The 19,131-nt window shown below is 32.4% G+C and overlaps 9 protein-coding genes across 9 annotated transcripts; 3 read left to right on the top strand and 6 right to left on the bottom strand.

Moving 5' to 3' along the window:
* Positions 1 to 813: 813 nt before the first annotated feature.
* Positions 814 to 1,506, top strand: FG386_001714 (uncharacterized protein; the record flags this gene model as incomplete). The annotated part of the gene is made up of 1 exon (XM_067341107.1): positions 814 to 1,506. One exon carries the CDS (start codon positions 814 to 816, stop codon positions 1,504 to 1,506), a length of 693 nt encoding a protein of 230 aa, XP_067196915.1.
* Positions 1,507 to 2,290: 784 nt separating this feature from the next.
* On the top strand, positions 2,291 to 3,142 carry FG386_001713 (uncharacterized protein; the record flags this gene model as incomplete). Its single annotated transcript, XM_067341106.1, has 1 exon — positions 2,291 to 3,142. One exon carries the CDS (start codon positions 2,291 to 2,293, stop codon positions 3,140 to 3,142), a length of 852 nt encoding a protein of 283 aa, XP_067196914.1.
* Positions 3,143 to 3,560: 418 nt separating this feature from the next.
* FG386_001712 (uncharacterized protein) lies at positions 3,561 to 5,165 on the bottom strand (the record flags this gene model as incomplete). The annotated part of the gene is made up of 1 exon (XM_067341105.1): positions 3,561 to 5,165. One exon carries the CDS (start codon positions 5,163 to 5,165, stop codon positions 3,561 to 3,563), a length of 1,605 nt encoding a protein of 534 aa, XP_067196913.1.
* Positions 5,166 to 5,267: 102 nt separating this feature from the next.
* FG386_001711 (uncharacterized protein) lies at positions 5,268 to 7,178 on the bottom strand (the record flags this gene model as incomplete). Its single annotated transcript, XM_067341104.1, has 1 exon — positions 5,268 to 7,178. One exon carries the CDS (start codon positions 7,176 to 7,178, stop codon positions 5,268 to 5,270), a length of 1,911 nt encoding a protein of 636 aa, XP_067196912.1.
* Positions 7,179 to 7,616: 438 nt separating this feature from the next.
* Positions 7,617 to 8,156, bottom strand: FG386_001710 (PUA RNA binding domain containing protein; the record flags this gene model as incomplete). The annotated part of the gene is made up of 1 exon (XM_067341103.1): positions 7,617 to 8,156. One exon carries the CDS (start codon positions 8,154 to 8,156, stop codon positions 7,617 to 7,619), a length of 540 nt encoding a protein of 179 aa, XP_067196911.1.
* Positions 8,157 to 8,731: 575 nt separating this feature from the next.
* Positions 8,732 to 11,420, bottom strand: FG386_001709 (uncharacterized protein; the record flags this gene model as incomplete). The annotated part of the gene is made up of 3 exons (XM_067341102.1): positions 8,732 to 8,893; positions 8,953 to 11,310; positions 11,364 to 11,420. The coding sequence occupies 3 exons, from the start codon at positions 11,418 to 11,420 to the stop codon at positions 8,732 to 8,734; spliced, it is 2,577 nt and encodes an 858-aa protein (XP_067196910.1).
* A 656-nt stretch (positions 11,421 to 12,076) lies between these two features.
* Positions 12,077 to 13,030, top strand: FG386_001707 (uncharacterized protein; the record flags this gene model as incomplete). The annotated part of the gene is made up of 1 exon (XM_067341100.1): positions 12,077 to 13,030. One exon carries the CDS (start codon positions 12,077 to 12,079, stop codon positions 13,028 to 13,030), a length of 954 nt encoding a protein of 317 aa, XP_067196908.1.
* A 721-nt stretch (positions 13,031 to 13,751) lies between these two features.
* On the bottom strand, positions 13,752 to 15,092 carry FG386_001706 (uncharacterized protein; the record flags this gene model as incomplete). Its single annotated transcript, XM_067341099.1, has 1 exon — positions 13,752 to 15,092. One exon carries the CDS (start codon positions 15,090 to 15,092, stop codon positions 13,752 to 13,754), a length of 1,341 nt encoding a protein of 446 aa, XP_067196907.1.
* A 2,176-nt stretch (positions 15,093 to 17,268) lies between these two features.
* On the bottom strand, positions 17,269 to 17,909 carry FG386_001705 (uncharacterized protein; the record flags this gene model as incomplete). Its single annotated transcript, XM_067341098.1, has 2 exons — positions 17,269 to 17,710; positions 17,899 to 17,909. 2 exons carry the CDS (start codon positions 17,907 to 17,909, stop codon positions 17,269 to 17,271), a joined length of 453 nt encoding a protein of 150 aa, XP_067196906.1.
* Positions 17,910 to 19,131: the final 1,222 nt, after the last annotated feature.

Here is a 19,131-nt window from a genome sequence, read left to right as displayed (position 1 = left end):
AATTTATCGAAAGTGTTCTATCCTGTATTTCATGTGAGCCTATAATTAATTTCCCCGCCATTCCCCTAATGATAGAATTAGGCGCCACAAGTTGTTTGTTGTGAAGTAAATAAAAATTATATATAAGACAGTACATATTTGGAATTATAATGGATAATGACGCAAAATATGTTAGGTAAAGATGAAAATAAATACAAAATTCGGTTTTTTGAAATAAATGTAAGAATGGTAGAATTGACATTTATTTGAGAGTGGGATAGATTCATCAAATAATATGTGTTCCTATCAGTGTGAGAATCTGTAAGAACTACCCAAATATATTTTTTATTTTCTACTCTCACTCTTCTTTGTTCTCATATACTTGAATTTGTATTCACTAAACCTTACTTGTGTTAGTATTAAGCTATTTTTTTCACTATAATCAGTGTTAAATATTAATGTAAAGTATAAATGACAGTTTGAGAAGACGGTATGATAAAATTACGTATACCGCCCACTAGTTACTATTTTTGATGAAATTATAATGCTTAGTTAACTAGACAAAAATAATCACAGAGTATAAATGCTTGATTTTATTTTAAAAGGGGACTGTATTTAATATAAGGTTAGTGAATAGCATTGAATTATCACTATTAGTGAATTTAGTAATTGCTCCATTCGAATTTTAATACACGTTTAAGACGAAGTGGTAGAATAATTTATCTGATCACAAAAAGCCTTTGGTTTCGGTAAAAAATAGCAAACTAAAACAAAAAACACGGAACTTCACTGAATCAGTACACAATTATATGCACTTGAATAAAACATTGAATAATGACAGAAATAGATATAGATATTCAAAAATTATTGAATTCTGCGTCTAGGTATGACATATCCTTTTTAGAAAAATACGAAAATTGTGTTAAAGATCAGATAAGTAAAGGACAATACAGTTTAGTAAATAACTTAGCAGTCTTGCTTTTATACACAATCCACCCAAATAGGACCAAATTGGAAATAGTCCAGGACATTTTGTTACTTTCTATGATAAGAGGACCAATTTCTCCAGACTTTATGGCATGCACCTACCAAATCCCACTTCCAATACAAAATGAACCTTCAATTAAGGAAATAATTCAATTCAACGAACTTCTCACAAATTGTAAATTTGCCAGCATGTGGATTTTTCTAAATAATAATGATGCTTTGAAATCCAAGGTTTCAAGAATAGATAATTTTTATAATTCTATTCGAGATACTATTATTCAAAATATTGGCTGTTCACATAGTTGCATAAGCATGAATGTTTTAAGTGAATCTATTAATTTTCCAAAGGATTCTCATGAAATTAAGGAGATAATCGAAAAAAATAATTGGATTACCGATCCGTCTTGGGAAATTGTTAAAATTCCTATTTTAGAGAATCCAATTGAGAACACTATAGAGTCGAACATCGCTAAAAATAAACCTCTAGAAACGAACGAGAGCATTATCAAAAACTACCTGTCTGTATTGAACAGTATTTAAGGAGAAATTAATATATCCATTTTTAGTTTGATTTTTTTCATTTAACTATATTCCAATTAATTATGTTTTGTTCGCCACATTTTATTCTAAATATGATATTTCCACTACGAAACCAAATTATGTATTATTTTAGACCTAACCTAGCCACACAGTGGTAATAGAAAATGGGATAAATTTATAAATACTTCGACTCATAAGCCTATTTAGTCTCTTAAAATCAAGTTTAAGCACGTTAAACTCATGTAATCTGTATCATCTATTTAAGAAAACGAAACAGATACAGCACATATGTTGCTTTTATAGTACACAAATTAAAATGCATGTCTTTAGTTAAAAACTGATTGCTAGGGTTAAACTACATCCTCTTTTACTCAAAAATTTAGTTACATAGTTGAGACTTGTGTAGTCACTCCAAATGGTTACTGAAACAATATAGCTCCATTTTAGGTTATTTAGTTGTTTAAAATAGTTGACGGAAAACCTTTCTAGTAAATGAAAATAAAATTGTGTAGCAAGTTACCGCCTATCTTTAACGCTGACATTTCTCTGGAAAAGTAAGAGAAAAAGTTGCGCCAAATTATAGAGACAAATAAACAGATTAAATTCTGTCTCAAAGTAAGTAGAAGAATAAGAAATTTAAAAATACTTGTTTGGATTGAGGAAACTCCAAGCGTTAACGTACAAACTAAACTGGAGTTTTTGGTGGTTTTTCGATTTTTATTGTTATATTTGACATCTATACAGGAAAATCTTTTATTAGCATTTGTCTGAAGTAAGTATAAAGATGAGCAACTTAAGTATAATCCAGGGAGATTTGAATGAGTTGAAGACTTTAAAAAGCCAGTGCAAAAGAGATGGTGTCAAAATGATATTGAACAATCAGATTAGGCTACTTGAAGAGAAGCAAAGAAACATGTCCATATCTGATAACTGCAGGAGAAACTTTGAGAATATTGGAAATAGCAACACGAACGTTGTTTTGAACAACATCTCAAGTACGAATTCTCAATATACTAATATTGAAATGGACAACTCAGACAGAAAAACAACCCACAATTCTACAAATAACAACAATAGTTGTACTGCTAACATTATCCCAATCGAGGCTTACACGCCAATTACCAAATATAGTTGGGATCAAACGGATAAAAATATCAAGATATATATAGATTTGGTCGGAGTTCAAGATAAACCAGATTGCTTAGAATTAAAATTTGGTAAGGATAACATTGAGATGTTAGTTAAGAATCTTGACAACAAATTTTACATATTCACCGTTAAACTTCACAGCGAGATTACTTCAAATGAGTGCACTCACAAGATTAAAAAGGATATGGTAATAATCACACTGAGGAAGACTAACTCTAATGCAAAGTGGCCAAGATTGTCCTACAAAGACAGTCCACTCAAAAAATCTTCAAATTCTGACAACATTGGAAACGGTATAATGGGTAGCGGACTTGGTTCATCTGGAGGACTTGGAGATATGGGACTTGATTCCTCTGACATGGAAAATCCAATGTCTGGGATTCAGAACTTAATGAGAAAGATGTATGAAGAGGGCGATGATGAAATGAAAAGAACTATTGCCAAGGCTTGGACTGAGGCTCAAAGCAAAACCCTAAATATGCCTTGATGAGCTTCAAATTCAAACAAATAGGCCAGTACCTATTCTCTTCAGTTTAAGTATGCTTCTTTGAAATTAAAACTATTATTTCGATTTACTTGGTCTTCTGTTGATTCATCTCTAGACCTTGAGTCAAATTTTATCATTTGAAAGACACTACAACAGAGGGTTAATCACGAATCCTTAACTTGTCTTGAAGTCGGGCCTCTGGACGTAAATTTCGATAAAATAATGGGATAGCTATATTAGGAACAGACACGAATTCAGATGTGAAGCAAGATCAAATAAGCGATACCTTATTGATCAAACCGACATGACATAACCTATTAATGATGTCAACGAGACAGAATTTTTAAATATATAATTAATTCCCTTGTTTAGGCCATTTAATGTGTTTATTCATTCTTAATATATTTATCCTAGCTGATTAAAACACTAAGTCATCACAAAGAATCGGAACGTTTAGCGAGGAGTGATTGCGAAACAGGCTGTTTCGCAAGATCAGGTGTTTTAAATACTCATATTCTGCTCCTCCAATGTACACTTTATGAGCATTAAGGCTCGTACCTTGCACTTGACTGGGAGAGTTTCGAGCCTCCGGTTCACACGTGCATTTAGAGATCTCACCCTTACATTCCACAACAGCATCAAAACAGTCTTTGTCGTGAGTATTGCGGCTGCAAATTGGATTACACCTTTCACTAGGTTTATAGGTAAACAGGATTCTATTATAGAGCACTAATCTGGACTTGCTCGTGTTTGAGGTTAAGTACTGAATATCCCCATTCAAGACGTCTCTATTTAAACCTGAATCTAAATGCTCCCGATATTCATCAATCGTGCCTGAGAATTTTAATCTAAAGCAACTTTTCCTAACAATATATAAATTTATGGCTTGGTTCTTATTGTCCATATTGAAAACAGTAATGCTTGAGCCTTGTCTTACATACCTCTCTATGTAATATACAAATAAAGAAATTGAGGAGTAGTTATTAAATAGACTTATATCCGAGTTCAGTAGAGTGTTATTTAAAATCAAAAACAATATACCTGATTTCAAAATGTTGTAGGTACCGTCTGTGCTGTTTACCCAACCGAGAGTGCTTTTGCAGTCTGAACAGTTAAAAAGGCTGTAGTCCCTATCACCATTATAATACACATCATTTATGTCTTTAATAAAGAAGTGGTTTATGTTGTCATCGTAAACTTTATGAGGATTCTTCTCAACTCCAAACACATTTTTTGGGTTGAGTGAAATGTGATACTGGCCCAGACAAATCCAATTGCATCTCGCACTGAAACTGTAGTTGTTAGTTGAGCTGTTCTTATTGAGTAAGGGATGACAGTTATCACAAGCCAAAACCTCAGAACCATGTACTAACATTTCGCTAGGCAAAGGTGCCACTACACAAGTGTCGGTATACTTTGAAATCAAATTAGTGCATTTTTTGCAACGAATATTAAATTGAGCTTCATCCAACATTCTCGAATTATATTTATCTATGTATTTGCACAAGATTATATTTTCAGTATCCACACTCACAGTCTCGTTGCAGTCAATTTGAATTCTAGAACTATATGTGTATTCGTTTAAGTCGTTCAAAATACCATCTAAAACTAAATTAGTTTTGAGACTATATTTCTTTTTAACATTAAATAATATCCTAATAAGCAAAATTTTATCTTCAATTTCGTGCCTGAGCTCGTTTTCTGAGTGTTCATTTTCACTATAGTAATTTACCTTAAATATGTCAATTAATTCAATGCTCTTGGGCACATTTATGTAAAAGGTGAAAATTAAATTAGAGTCCTCATGGAAAAGCTTGTCATCGCCAGAATGACTGTTTCTTAGCTCAATCCAATACTGGTTTCCATTTTTAACAAGCAAACTAGTTATTATTCTTTCATTTAAACTACCTTTTCCTACCTTTTTGTTTATAAACTCTAGTATCTTTTTTTCAAAATAAAACAGCGTTACAATTCTATTGTTAATGTCGTCATTTATTTCAAACGTAACATTGTATTCACCCATTATACAATAGTCTCAGCATTTAAATTAAAAATTTGAGCAAATCTAACCTGTCTACTAGCAGTGCCAAATTGCAACCAATTAACATTGCCGCGCTTGCAATTTCTATTCAACAAATCTTTTGCTTTTAATTAAACTTATTTGTCTTTTCACATCCTTTACGATTGCCAAAATCTTTATTGCTGCAACAATGTCACTTGGGTCTGGCGTTTCTGGCTGAGGTGTTCCAACACCAATATTACTCGAACCATTAATTTTAGTGCCGTCTAACATCGTTTCCTCCAGGTTGACGATTTTATCAAAATTCGGGTCTTTACATACGTTAATACCGGTGTTGCTATTCAGTATTAAGGTGTTTTCCAAACAAAAATCCTTGCTTATAGTTGAATTGTTGGTTAAATTTAACGTCTTGGAAAAATCAATTTCGTCGTTTTTCTCGACCAGATTGCATGCATGCAATTTTGGATTGTATGTGGATAGATTGTAATTAAATTTATGTTCAGAATCAGAAACTCTGCTAATATTCAAGGTGGAGGACAGAATTGAATTCTTCAAGCAAAAATCGGTGTCATTGTTTTCTTGTCCCTGCGAACTGACGAGGGAACATTTGTTGGTTGAAGCACGGGCTTCTGGATCGTATTTAACAGAAAGTTCGTCATCATCCATGCAAAAATTATCAAATACAAGATTTAAGTTGTCTGAATTAGTGTTTTTATCACTCATCATTTCATTTGAATGGAAATCCAAAGACAACCTGCAGTTTTTAAGCTCATTTTCTATTTCATTTATAACATCGCTCTTTAAATCTCTACTTGCGGTTGTTACCAAAGTGTTGAGACCACCAGCGTAGCCGTTAGCTCCGAATTCGCCTTTAGAATGGGCACGTTGACAGTTACTGGTGCCCAAGTAAGTGATATTCTTGGAATTTGTTTTTTCCGTGCAATTGCTTCTATTATTTATAGTTTTCTCCAAATGAGTGTAACTGTTTGAGTTGTTTGATTGACTGAACTCATTTTCGTTTCTTATTATGTCTGATATTCTGAGCTTCCACTTTGCAATGTTGTCTTGATTTCCAATGTGATTCGGGTTTACCGTTTCCATTTCAGTCATTTCTTGTTGTTTATGGTTTTCCACCTCAGTGCCTACATTTGAGTCTAAATCATTACAGGAATGTTCCACGTTCAATTCAAATTCACATTCAAACTTTTTCACTCCATCATTTAACGCTAAGTCATTGACATTGGGACAGTTAAAGCCCAGTTTTTCATTGTTTTCGGAATAGCCTTTGTGTCCAGAATTCTCATATGTTTGTCCGATACCCGTAGTATTGTCCGTATATTGTGCGTATTCTTCAGATTCAGATAATTTTACTTGGTCCGAGTATAACGATTTTTCGTCCCCGTTTTCATTTATGAGCTCATTCCCCAGTTTAACGTCTTCACTTATTTGATCTGGGTCGTCTAACAAAGACCTCTCGCTTTCATAACCGCGTTCAACTCCGCTTGCTTCATTTTGTTTTTGCTCAATAGTGAATTCCAATCCATCATCTGTCACTCTATCACATTCTCCATAAATACTGTCAAAGTAGGAATCTAATCTATTTGAATTAATTAGGGAGTTGATTGTTTCTCCAGGGACTACAGTAAAAGTGTTTATTTCGTTTTCATCATTCTTTGATTCACCGTTTTCGCGCTCGTGATTGCTACTCTCATACTCGTCCGGAAAATCCGAGTTGGAACATGAGCTGAACTCAATTTTGGAGGCATCAATCACTTCTGAACGAGAAAACAGCACATCTATTAGAGACTCTATCTCCTTATTATCAAAATCGTTAACCTTATTCGAAATACCTATTTTGCTTATACTAAGTGCAGGTACACCGTTTGAGTTGTGCGAAAGCAGTTCAGTTAGTTTTGAACCGTAATCCTCATCATTTTCAATGATGTACGACAGGGTTCTGGTTTTGTCAAAAACAAAAGATTCATTCAAAGTTTTTGCTCCATCATTTATTTCCATTGTTCCGTTCTCAGTCAAACCACAAGTCTCCATGTAAAGTATCGTAGATCAGAATAAATGAGAAAAGTCCCTTTATACTTTACTCTGTGGTGTAAAAGATAAACGGAAAACCAGAGGTTTCTTCGCATAAAATGTTTTATGTTTACTACAGAATAGTTGGACAATCACACATCTTCCAGTTAAAAGCTTTAATCTATTTCGGAAAGTGTTAGGATGCCCTAGATATATGGGGTAGCATGATTCCCGCCTCCCTCCGGTACATAGTAATTAGGCCAAACGGTTGCACACAAATTCAAGCGGATAAGTATAAGAAAATATAGGAAATTGAAATAAGACATCGAGTTTAAACTAAAAGTTGAATTTTTTTGGATAAAGTAAACTACATATTTAAGTAATAGGCGTTATATCTCTAGAAATGAATGAACTTCCACTAGTTGGTTAAAACTTGCACACTTTCCAAAGTCCGTCGCCAAGATAGTGGATGTTTTCAATGCAAATTCCCTTGTTCACCTCTCTTATCTCGGCTGTACTCATAATAGTGAGTCCTATTGAGCAGGCGTTCGTGCAACCCTCACCAACTACTTTAACTACCTGTTTTTGTTCTACTTCGTCCATTCTTCCTCCAGGAGAAGTTAAACCGGGACACATAATGTTTGATCCCTTTAGTACATGTTTAATAGCTCCTTTGTCGACTTGCATTGTAGGCATCATATTTGGATATTTGTGCAGCAGGCGGAGTGTGGGGAACCAAGGACCATCTCTTTGTTGGAAAAATAAAGGAGTCGATTCAAATACTATAAATTGGATGTGTCCCGAGCACTTTGCGAGTACTATGTTTCCTTTTTTTGGGAGGATGTCGTCTATGACTTCCTCCAAAAGTGGATATTGAGATAGTATGCTTGCTCTTACTGATCTTTGAACGGAGGATTTGAGTTGATTTTGAGAGGAAATACTCTCTTGCGAGAATTTTTTCATCATCTCTGCGGCAAAAATAGTACGAAAACTCAACCAAACGAAGTAACTTAACGTATTCAGGGGCTAAAATTCGATTTTTGTTATTTGAACAGATACCTATAAATAGTTAAAGGGAAATTTCATTTGATGTGGTAATTATATCAATATTTGTGTATGTTACTTCCCTGTATATAAGAGCCGTTTCTCGAGTCTAAACTGCCGCACCGATAATTATAAATTACGCAAATGCCACCTTCACTCTTAATTAACAGCTTAACTGAAAAAATTAACAATGTTACTGCTATTAATTTTCATAGTAGATTATGGGAACTTTTTAAAACAGTTGGCGCTAAAAGTTTGTGGTAGTATTCTATACAAGGTGATACAACCCTAATTCTATTTGGCAGTTAAGTGGATTATTACTTAAACTTGTTTAAATTTAAGTTATGTTTGGTCCCTCAAGTCCGTTTTTGTGTGAAATTTCGGGTTTGAAGAAGACACATATTAATTGCTGTAGATGTGCAAAACTCATTTTAGGTTTAGATTTGGTATCAAGAAAGAATCCTAGTTGCTAGCACTTCACTACTTAGTGGACATCATTAGTGTTCTTCCTTTTTCAATATTACGTCATAAAACGCTTCTGACTTATCTGAATCTTTTGAATAATCGAGCGAGTAGTTCTCCTCGTTGCAGATATGTAGGACACAAATAAAAAGTATTCCAACCGATACCGGGATACTACTTTCAGAAAATAGTTTTCTCTATAATGCGATTTAAACAATTAGAATAGAGCACATTTTTAGTGTTAAGTTCAACTTACAGTCGTTCTCATTACGTTATGAAGTGAAAGGGTGCTGTTATTTGAACTCAGTAATTGAATTGATTTTTTAATGTTTTCTTTAATAGACTCAATGTCAATATGGTTTGAGAATTTCCCAAACTTTTGCGAAAATTCACTTTGCTCATTTATAATAGTAATTGTTTTTGAACTCTTTTCCAACAAGTAACTGGGATTAAATTCATTGGAGTTATTTGTCGGGATTATAATGTTTTTCTTTTCAGCGTTGTTATAATCTTCAATATTGTAGCTAACTCCAGAATTTGTTTCTTCAGATATAAATTCTTCTATTTCTGTATGGTTTTTCATTAAATCAAAGTTAGTGTCCTGTATTTGTGAGTGTAAACTATGTGAATTATAAACGTAGCTGAAACACTCATTTATATCACTTTCAATGGGAATGTTGGTATTTCCACCGAAAAGCAAACAATTATTTTGAACTGAATCTCTATCATTGTTATTATTATGAATATATTCAAAATTAATTTTTGTATTAGATATGTTTGCTAAGCAAAACAAGTGATTTTGGTTGTAATTAAATATGCTGGTGGTTTTGTTTTCTTGATTCACAAACACTTTTTCCCCAGAACCAGAAAAAAATGCTGTAGAATTCTTCGGTTTCTTTTTCAGTCCTGAGTTAGATGAATTAACAAAGTTATTTTTTGGCAAGCTTCTGATCCATTCAACTCCATCAAATTCATGGTTACCATCTTTAGCTAATTCATCCATATTTATCATAATTACACTGTTTTCCTTTTTACTTCGTTTTTTAGTGTTTTTGTTTCTATTTTCGCAAGATATGTTACTTATTTTCGAGTTTTTTGTAAGGTAGTCTAAGACTTGGCCTATGTTTAAGTGAATTTTGTTAGAGGTTCTCATTAGGATACTGTTTTTATTAAACTCGCTGTTATCCGCTTCATCTATGCTATTTTCGTGATTCATAACCAATTCCAAATTAACTTTTGAGTCGTTGTAGATGCTTTCAATGTGTTCCTGGAAACTTGTGGTTATGGTTTGGTCGTCGTATTCGCCGTTTTGGGCATCCTTTTTTTCACCATATAATTCGTCATATCCAGCAGTTATAATCCCAATGTTTTCGTTTGAATTTTGAATTTTCAAATCAAAAAATTTGTTGTAGCCTCTTAATTCAACAAGTTTTCTCGTTTGGTTTTTTATAATATCTTCATTTGAAATATGTTGAATTGAATCAATTATTTTGTCTATATCGGGACAGATTCTAATGTTATCTTCAGGTGGCGATAAAAACAACTCCAGCGTTTTCTTGTTTATTCTAAGAGGATATTTTAGTGACTTGCAGTAATTTAAATATTCATTTTTGTTGTTCCCTGCCATCTTATATCCTGAAACATTGTACCTAAGTGAAACATAGTGATTATCTGTACTTTCGTCAGTGTTAATTGTCTGATTTAAGTCCAAGTTGTTCATCATCATTGATGATATTGAACCTATGTTTCCTGTTTCTTCCATCCCGAATCTTATTCTATTTAGTCTAATCTCGCTTTCCAACAACTTCAGGAAACTTGGTTTTTCCGCGACATCCCTACACTTGTCAAAATTTTTAATTGTGATTAAATCGTGGTTAGGTACCAGTGTTCCATTGGTTTTGTTATCCTTTTTTAAATCAAAATTGACCTTTCTGTTCGTTCTTTTGCCTTCAACTTTATTTTCACATGTTTCATTAATTTGAACTTCACTTCCGTCCGTTTCCTCACTCACATTACCATCACTGTTTTTAGATAAAACCTGACCACTTTTTATATTAGAAAGTATTCTATAAGCATTGTCAAATGTAGAGTCAACTCTGTAACCGTATATTCTTGCAGAAGCTTCCAGTGTGACCGCAGCTCTTTGAAATTTTTGAAAATTATCTTCTCCTGTACCAAAATCTGAACCCTTATTTCTATCTATTGAAGTAAATGTAATATTTTCACTCTCTAAGTCGCGTTTATTAATTCCAATATCTATAACCTGATTGTTTTCGACTTCGTTTGTATCATGGGTATAGTCATTTTCAAATGACTCTCCAGAGCTAACATTCACAATGTCATTTAAATGGTCTATTAATAGTATCTCAAATGCATTCTTCGATGATATCTTATTTTGCCTTAGTAAACTTAAACACTGATTGCAGAGTTGGTTTAACGATTCATTTGAAAGGTGGTTGGAAAGCCTTTTTGATATATATATTTTGTTTTGATCGATTTTCTCTTTAATTCCTATTGATTTTCTAGAAAGTTTTCCATTTGAATTATTTACACTTAGTGAACACTTTTCAAACTCATTTATACCGGTGCTAAGTATTGATCTTCTAGTATGCGTCTTAATATAGTTATTCTATGTTGGTTCTCATAACGACAACTGAAACAACTTACCCCTCTCTTTTTGTTATAATTATCTTTGCTCTTTGGACGTATTGATAATCTCACCATAACCTCTATTTACATATAAATCAGTAATACTGGTATTAAAAGCTTTTTCTCAGAGTGAAGAAAAGTCAAATAGGTATGTATTATGTACTAAAAACAGTTTGCGCTTAAATCTAATTTATACGAATATATACAGTTTTGTATCCAGTTAAAGTACTATTAGCAGAAAGTAATCTATTTCAATTACTTATATTCCTTTATATATTAATCAATAGCAAATCGGCATTTAGATCAATTCCTTTTAACTCTTGCTTTTCATGATTTTATCTTGCAAATAACAATTAAAGCTTTTATTTGTGTGCTTTTGTCTATAATTTGATGTACATTCAATCTTATTTTTTATTTTAATTGCAATTTGGTAGTGGGGAAACCGGTACTTGGTTTTATTGTTAGTTTACATGCCGGTAAAAAGGGACACGTAAAAAAAAATAAATAAATCGAAAAATCCTTTCTGGAAAAAGGAAATTGGGGGAAAAGAAATTTGAAATAAAAAATATATTTATCTTTTAACTGTAGAATTCAAGAACGGAATCACTTAATATACATATTAATGTTTTAACGGTTAAAGAAGAGAGTTTATAAGTTGGATTTGCGATTTATTATTTAGCTCACTACAAGCAAGCATATATTTTAAGGTAGCGAGAAATAGTTTGATTAATATGAATTCAATTCAGGATGTGAGTAAAAAGGAATGCTTAGAGCAGGAGTCGCGCAATGTTAACTGTAAAGAAATAAAGGAGTACGTGAATAAAGAGCATCTGAATTCGCTATTATCAATGGGCTTTGGAGAGGTTGAATCTGAGAAATCGCTCTTTTTTACTAGAAATTCGGGATTGGAAAGTGCAGTAGAGTGGCTAGAGGAAAACAACAGTGATCCCTCACTTAAGGATGCAATAGTAGAGGTTGGAACACCACCGAATAAGGAAGCTGAACCGGAAAACAAAATGGAAGGTACCAAGTTAACCGATGAGGAAATATTGATTAAAGTGCAGGAGTTACAGAAGAAGGCTCGCGAGATTCGTATGAACAAGGAGAAAGAGGAGGAAATAGAAAAGGAGAAGAGAAGAATAGCGTCTACAAAACAGCTGTTGGAGGCGCAGAGAAAAATGGAGGAATCTGAAAGGAAGAGAAATATAGAAATGATAGCTAAGGAGAAGGATTTTCACGAAAAGGAAAGACAGAGACAGTTAAATTTACTGAAAATGGAGTGGGAAGAAAGATTCGGCTGTCCATATCCAGAAGAACAAAAAAAAGAGGTGCCAAAAAGCAGTAAAGAAAAAGTGGGATATTACTGCAACAAAATGAGTAATATGTACAAGTCTAAAGATATTCAGGGAATAACTAAATGTTTTTCACTACTCAAAACCTACATTTCGAATGTGTTGAATAATCCATATGAAGAAAAGTATAGAAAAATACGTTTGAGTAATCCAACATTTGAATCAAAGGTATTAAAGTACGAGGGTTCACTCGAATTATTAATGTCTTGCGGCTTTGTGAAGAATGATAATGGCGAATTTTTGATTATCCCTTCAGAAAAAGGACCTGATTCATTTGCTTGTAGTCAGGCTATTAAATTTTTAAATCTATTAATTAGTACTGTTGCTGAATAGCCAACACCCATTTAATTTACTCTAGCGCAAATGAGAAGCATTCGCATGTATTTAGTTAAGAATATATATTTGTTAGTTTTCTTAATATAACTATAAAAAGGGAGTTTATAACTTGAAACTTGTTATAGGTTTTTTATATACATAAAAACGCCACCTAGCGGGTACTAATCAGCAAAATTGTCAATTACTTGTGCGTCAAACTTTCTCATTTTGCAGAGCTGTGTACTGGTTATTGGCCTAAAAGCAAGCACATCTTGCACAACTAAAACTACTTAATAATATCGAACATCCCGTACACATTCGCCGCACAATAGCCTGCTGTTACTATAATGCAACTTTTCGGTCTCTGCGACTCACTAACATTAAATACCAGTTTAATGTTACCTTGTTACAGAAACACTGTGTTTTTTTGTGTAATTGAAGCAGTATATTTTGGCTCTAAAGGCTAAGTGTACAAGGAAATACTCAAAGGTAGCGTTAAATAATATATAAAAATTATAGTGAGAAAAGAATTAGATAAACTAATGGTTTACGTCCTTAATTTAACCACACAAGTGCATATATATATATATATATATATGAATGTTGATAATGTGAGTATATAATACATGTATGAATATTAAAATTCAGATAATTAAATAAGCCAAAACATCAGAAAAATCAGTTTCTTATTTTCATAAGAAAAACGAATTGGTAAAAAGTATTAAAAGGTAATAATTCATTAATTTACACCTTGATCATATGGATCCTCAATTTCGTTGTGTTTTCCATGAGAATCATTAGGCGAGTATGAATTGCTGTGGTATTTATGGTCAACATGTATTTGGTTTTTGTGAAGCTTCAAACCAATAACTTCCAGATTAGTAGATGAACCGGAGTCTGAATTAGCATTATTTTTGTTCTCGCTGTGGTCAGAAGAAATTGAATCAATGAGAATACCATCATCTGTGACCAATACTGATCTGTCCATCACAAGTCTGTGTGTATTATCATCGTTTTTTTCCCTAAAGTACCAATAATGTTGTGCTTTACATCCGTGTTTTCCCACTCCTTTAACTGGCATTACTCCGTGGTCAGGTAAAAAGGCTATGGGATCAGGTGAAAGTAGGTCAAATTTGTCAGTTATAACCCAATTGTGCAGTTTTTTTTCATAAAATATATAGTGATTTCCAGTGTTTCCTCTTCCTATTTTATACCATATAAGCCTACCCGCGTGTACCCAGGGACTTTCTTCGTGGTAAGGATGCATCATAATGGTGTATTTGCCATTAACTTCAGAATTGGTCCCGACTCTTCCGAGTAAATGAATTGTTTTAGGAAAGTATACCACTGAATCGTCGTATACATGGGCTTCAGAGAGTGGTTTAGGTGGTATATCACCTTTAACCTCAGAGGGTAACTGATCGTTATCAGTGCTAATTAGTGGTTTGTCACTTGTTGTAGCGCCCTCAGTTTCCTTAGGAGAGTCCATTTCATTAATTAACTTGGCATAATGGGATCTATTGTGTTCAATATCTTCAATATCGTCTATTTCTTCCTCGAAAAAATCGTGTTCATCTAACCAATCTTCTTCGAAATCAGACCAGTCGTTTCCCTGTACATAATCGGAACTGTGTATATTATCGTGATGTTTGTTCATAAATCGTTCTTTAAAGTTCTCACCCGTCATCCTTAGTGTCTCATCCTCGTATATTTTGCCATTTGATTTGTTAATTTCACCTACATCGTCACTTGTATAGCTGTGATGGTGTCTCCTGGAATGCAGTATCCAGTACACTCCACCTAAAAAACAAATTACTGCGACTAGACCCAAAAGACCTGCATACCTCTTCTTAAATCTTCTGTACTTGACACTGTTAAAAAAAGACTTTTTTGAATCGAACATAATGGGGTCTGAGTTTTCTTTTGATGAAAACGTATCAAAGTTCATATAGGCTCCAGACACTCCTGCCATGTCTTGGACGGTTTGCATTGAAAGTCCAGAAGAGATTCCGTATACATGATTTGGGATTGTGCCATAAGACTTTTGTCTATTATACACATTTCCAGTTGTTCCATGCATTTTCTCTATTCAACTCTCTGTGTCTGTATATATAAATACTCAGTAATCAGTATTATTTATTTGACGTATTATAAATATATATCATATAAATGTTTATTAAGCAGCTAGTACCCTTTTTTAAATTTCTCGGCTTGAAACTTAATGAATTTCTCTATTTTAAATGAATATTTGCATTATATGCAAAGTGGCATTTAAATGTGGAGATAAGTATGTTCGTGTTAAATACTCAGTATTTGCTTTTTATAGTCTTGAATTTCTTCTCACATAAAAAGAAATAATCAAGCCAATTTATTTTTATTAAACAATATGCTTTTATATTTGATACTTAATTAAAAGGGAATCACCCACTTATTTTCGTTTGGCTGAATCTTCGTTGAACGTATCCTGATTTAAACAATAATCAATCAGGGCTTTATTACTTGGAGTAGTTTAATCCAATACACTTAGTTTTCTTCTGAAACCTCGTTAGGTATCGCTGTCTACCGTGGATATATTTTTAACAGACTCCTGAATGTGTGTTTGCTGTTACCTCTTACAGTTATGTTCTCCAAATAGCGTTGCTTCCGAAAAAGTACTCTTTGTCCTATTTATTCCCTTTCAAAAGGTCTTGTATTATCTGTATTTAAACAACACAACATATAACATACACCTATTTATGTTGTTATTAATCTATGTTAACGCTCACCGTCGATATCTACTAATAACTTACAAGCAAAAATGTATATTAATATATTCAATATATATACATAAATATAGATACAAAAATATATTAATTATGTTATATATTTTCGATACATACACCCAAGTATTTAAAAATCTCAGAGTCAAATTTGATATACCATTCACCAATAATGAATTACGTTTATTTAATTTTATAGTTACATAAATTATTTGTTAGTAGTTCCCGCCTAATGGCCATTTCTCGGATTAGAGGTTCGCGCTAGATACTTAAATTAGAAATGGATGTATCATTTAGAATGCAAATACACATTTTTTCGTAAGAAAGTGTTTTCTATTGGTTGACACTATGTTTTGAGAACGGATTGTTTAATTGGGGATTATTGTTTGATTTATTCTATTTTCTTAGTCCCGTTTTTATTCGAACTTTCATTTTCATTTTATGTTTATCATTTGGTAAGGTACCTGTTTTGGAACTTTTTATAAATACTCCTCCTATAATTTTGTTTCTAGCCTAATTAAGGGGTGGTTTTGTCTTAAATTTGGGTGAATCTTTCACTAAAGGAGCAATTACAATGTGCCTCACCTGAATTTATTATATTTTTGTAGAAATTCCACCTCTAACACTTGGTGTGCACACAAAAGGTACCGTTTATACTTGAATAACACAATATTAGCGTGTAAAGTATTGTTTTGTAAATATTTATGGAATTTCCTATACTAAATTAACAAAACTCCAATTTACTCTAGGTCTATAACTAAAACAGCCTTTTTATAGTTTCAAATAGAATCAGTATAGTACGAGGTTCAACTAGTTAAATGCGAAAAATGTGCAAAATTCTGACAATAAGACGAAATCACAAGGTAGTGTACACACAAACTCCCAGAAAGTAACAGGGTTTGGTAGCGGTTGAAGCGTTCATAACAAAAGTGGGTACATATAAATTCAAAAACTGCATGTATAGTACGCATGCATGAAGACACAATTTTTTTAGCTATTTCAAGGCAACAGGTTAAAATTAAAACCGGAAGGCACAGTTGAAAATGGGCCGACAAATGCGTACGCCATAAATATATCATTACCTATTAAACTATAATCCACTTTGACAAGTGTAGTATTTTGTCTAAGAAGTTACGTTTAATCAATTGACTCTTAGTTTAAAACACAACTAGAGATAATTTTATAATTATGTATTGAATTCATTTTTGAATGTTTTCCATGCAAACAAATATCATTATTTTCCCAGTAATTTCAAGTTCAACTAGAATATCCCATAAAAAGTAAATTTTCAATAAGTGTTGCTTAATGGTAAGTAATATTTGAATACAAGGTAAATAAGAAGCCAATATATATTATTTCTCATTTTTTTTGTTGCTGGTCTTTTTGTTTGCCACTAAAACCACAAGTAGGTGAATAATGTACTTATATGTCTGACTCCTTAATAGGGAGTAAACATACTAAGTGCGGTTCTAGAGCAGGCAAATAAAGTCTATTGGCTCAACCACTCAATACACAAATACCACCGGCCTCTTTGATCTTTTTCTCTGCCTTCTTCGAAAAGTGTCTGGCCCTAACTACAACAGGGACATTTGGAATGTTACCACCTCCCAATACCTTAAAAATTCCTGATTTTGTGCAGTCTATAACAGGGGCCTTATTTGTTTTTCCAACATTATTCTTATAATGCTCCAAAGTACTCTTAGAAACTAAGTTCCACAGTCCTTCAACATTGACAGTCGGACAGTGTAACTTATTCATTCTCTTGTGGAAATATCTCATACCTACTTTACCAAAGTAACCTGGATGATACTTATCGAACCAAATTCTTTTATGTGTCATACCACCACAGGCACCACGACCACCCGGGTGTTTTCTATGCTTTCCTACACGACCATGACCTGCTGATACATGTCCTCTCTTCTTTCTATTCTTCTTAAATCTAAAAGTATATTAAAAAGACAAAAATAGAAATAGGAAATTAGTAATTAACTGTTAAAATGAACTCAGTTAATTTGCAATATACGAAATATTTAATTCCAAATTTACATTAAAACAACCAATAAGTGAAAAACACAAAAATTGTCATTTGGAAATAAATTTCTGACATTGCAATCACTTGTAACTTACCTTGTAGTCATCCTGTACAAAAAAACTAGTGAGAAATAACTATTATCAGGTTACCAGTTCCTTCCTGCTCAAAGTTTAATCCTTAAACTCCAAGTGAATAAATATGACAGTCTTGGTATTGAGAAAAAGTGCCGGGTTATGTGAACAATATAAATATAAATAAGTATAAACAATTAAATAAATAAATAAATAAATAAATAAATATATATATATATATATAATTTTAATATGATGAAACAATACTTTGTGATATATATTAAAGTTAATTTGTCAATCAAATTGAGACAAATTATTTATGATATATTTATTTCCTATTTTTACTTTTTATATTAGTTAATCGCAAATAATTTACACTTTTTTTAATAAATTAGTTATATCGCTTAACCTTTTCAATAATCATAAATTAATTTAGTTTAATACATTTGTAATACCGGTTAATTAACTAATTAATTGAGACATGTCTCATTTATTCAACATTTTGGCGCCTGACAGCTTCAAAATTAATACATTTATTTTGCATGACTTTTATGTTAGCATATGTGTATATATTATTTGAATTAACAATAGCAATTAAGATAATAATACTTACTTCCTTTCTGCTTCGATTTAATCAAGTTGGTGATTTGTTTAGTATTTGTTTTTACTGGAACCCCTGATGTACCGAATGAATAATGCAAATATGTTTTTTCGAGTAATTGTTGACTTCAATTTTGTTATTTAGTCTGAAATCAAAGTAGTAATTGTAACAACTTTGTTTAATAAAGATCACTATATTTTGAATACACGTTGTACTAATTTGGTAAAAACTAAATTAAGGCAGCAATAGATGTATCTGACAAAAGAAAATGTCAGGATTTATAAGATAAAAATGAACATCTTCACTCTACCATCCATTATTAGATTTACTCTTTAAATACAAACTTTTGCTGAATTACTATTGAATAGCAAAAATATCTATTATATAACAAAATTTAGATGGCGCCACAGCCGTATTTTTTGCTTTTTAAATAAACTTCCGGTAGAGGAGGTGTCAGGTGTTGACATAAATGGAAAACAGAAAAAAAAAGACTTGAAATTACATTTTTAGAATAAATAGAGGTCTTGGCCATTGTATTTATTCTTAGAGTTGGTTCTGCATATAATTTATTTAGAAGATTTAGTAGAATACATTAGAAAAAGGTAAATTTAATCGGACTTGAGTAAAATAAGATATTGTTTGTCCGTCAATTATAT

This window comes from Cryptosporidium ryanae (assembly GCF_009792415.1).
Source record: "Cryptosporidium ryanae isolate 45019 chromosome Unknown contig_27, whole genome shotgun sequence".
NCBI lineage: Eukaryota > Apicomplexa > Conoidasida > Eucoccidiorida > Cryptosporidiidae > Cryptosporidium > Cryptosporidium ryanae.
Note: the sequence above shows the minus strand (reverse complement) of the source record. Positions and strands in the feature narration are given on the sequence as shown.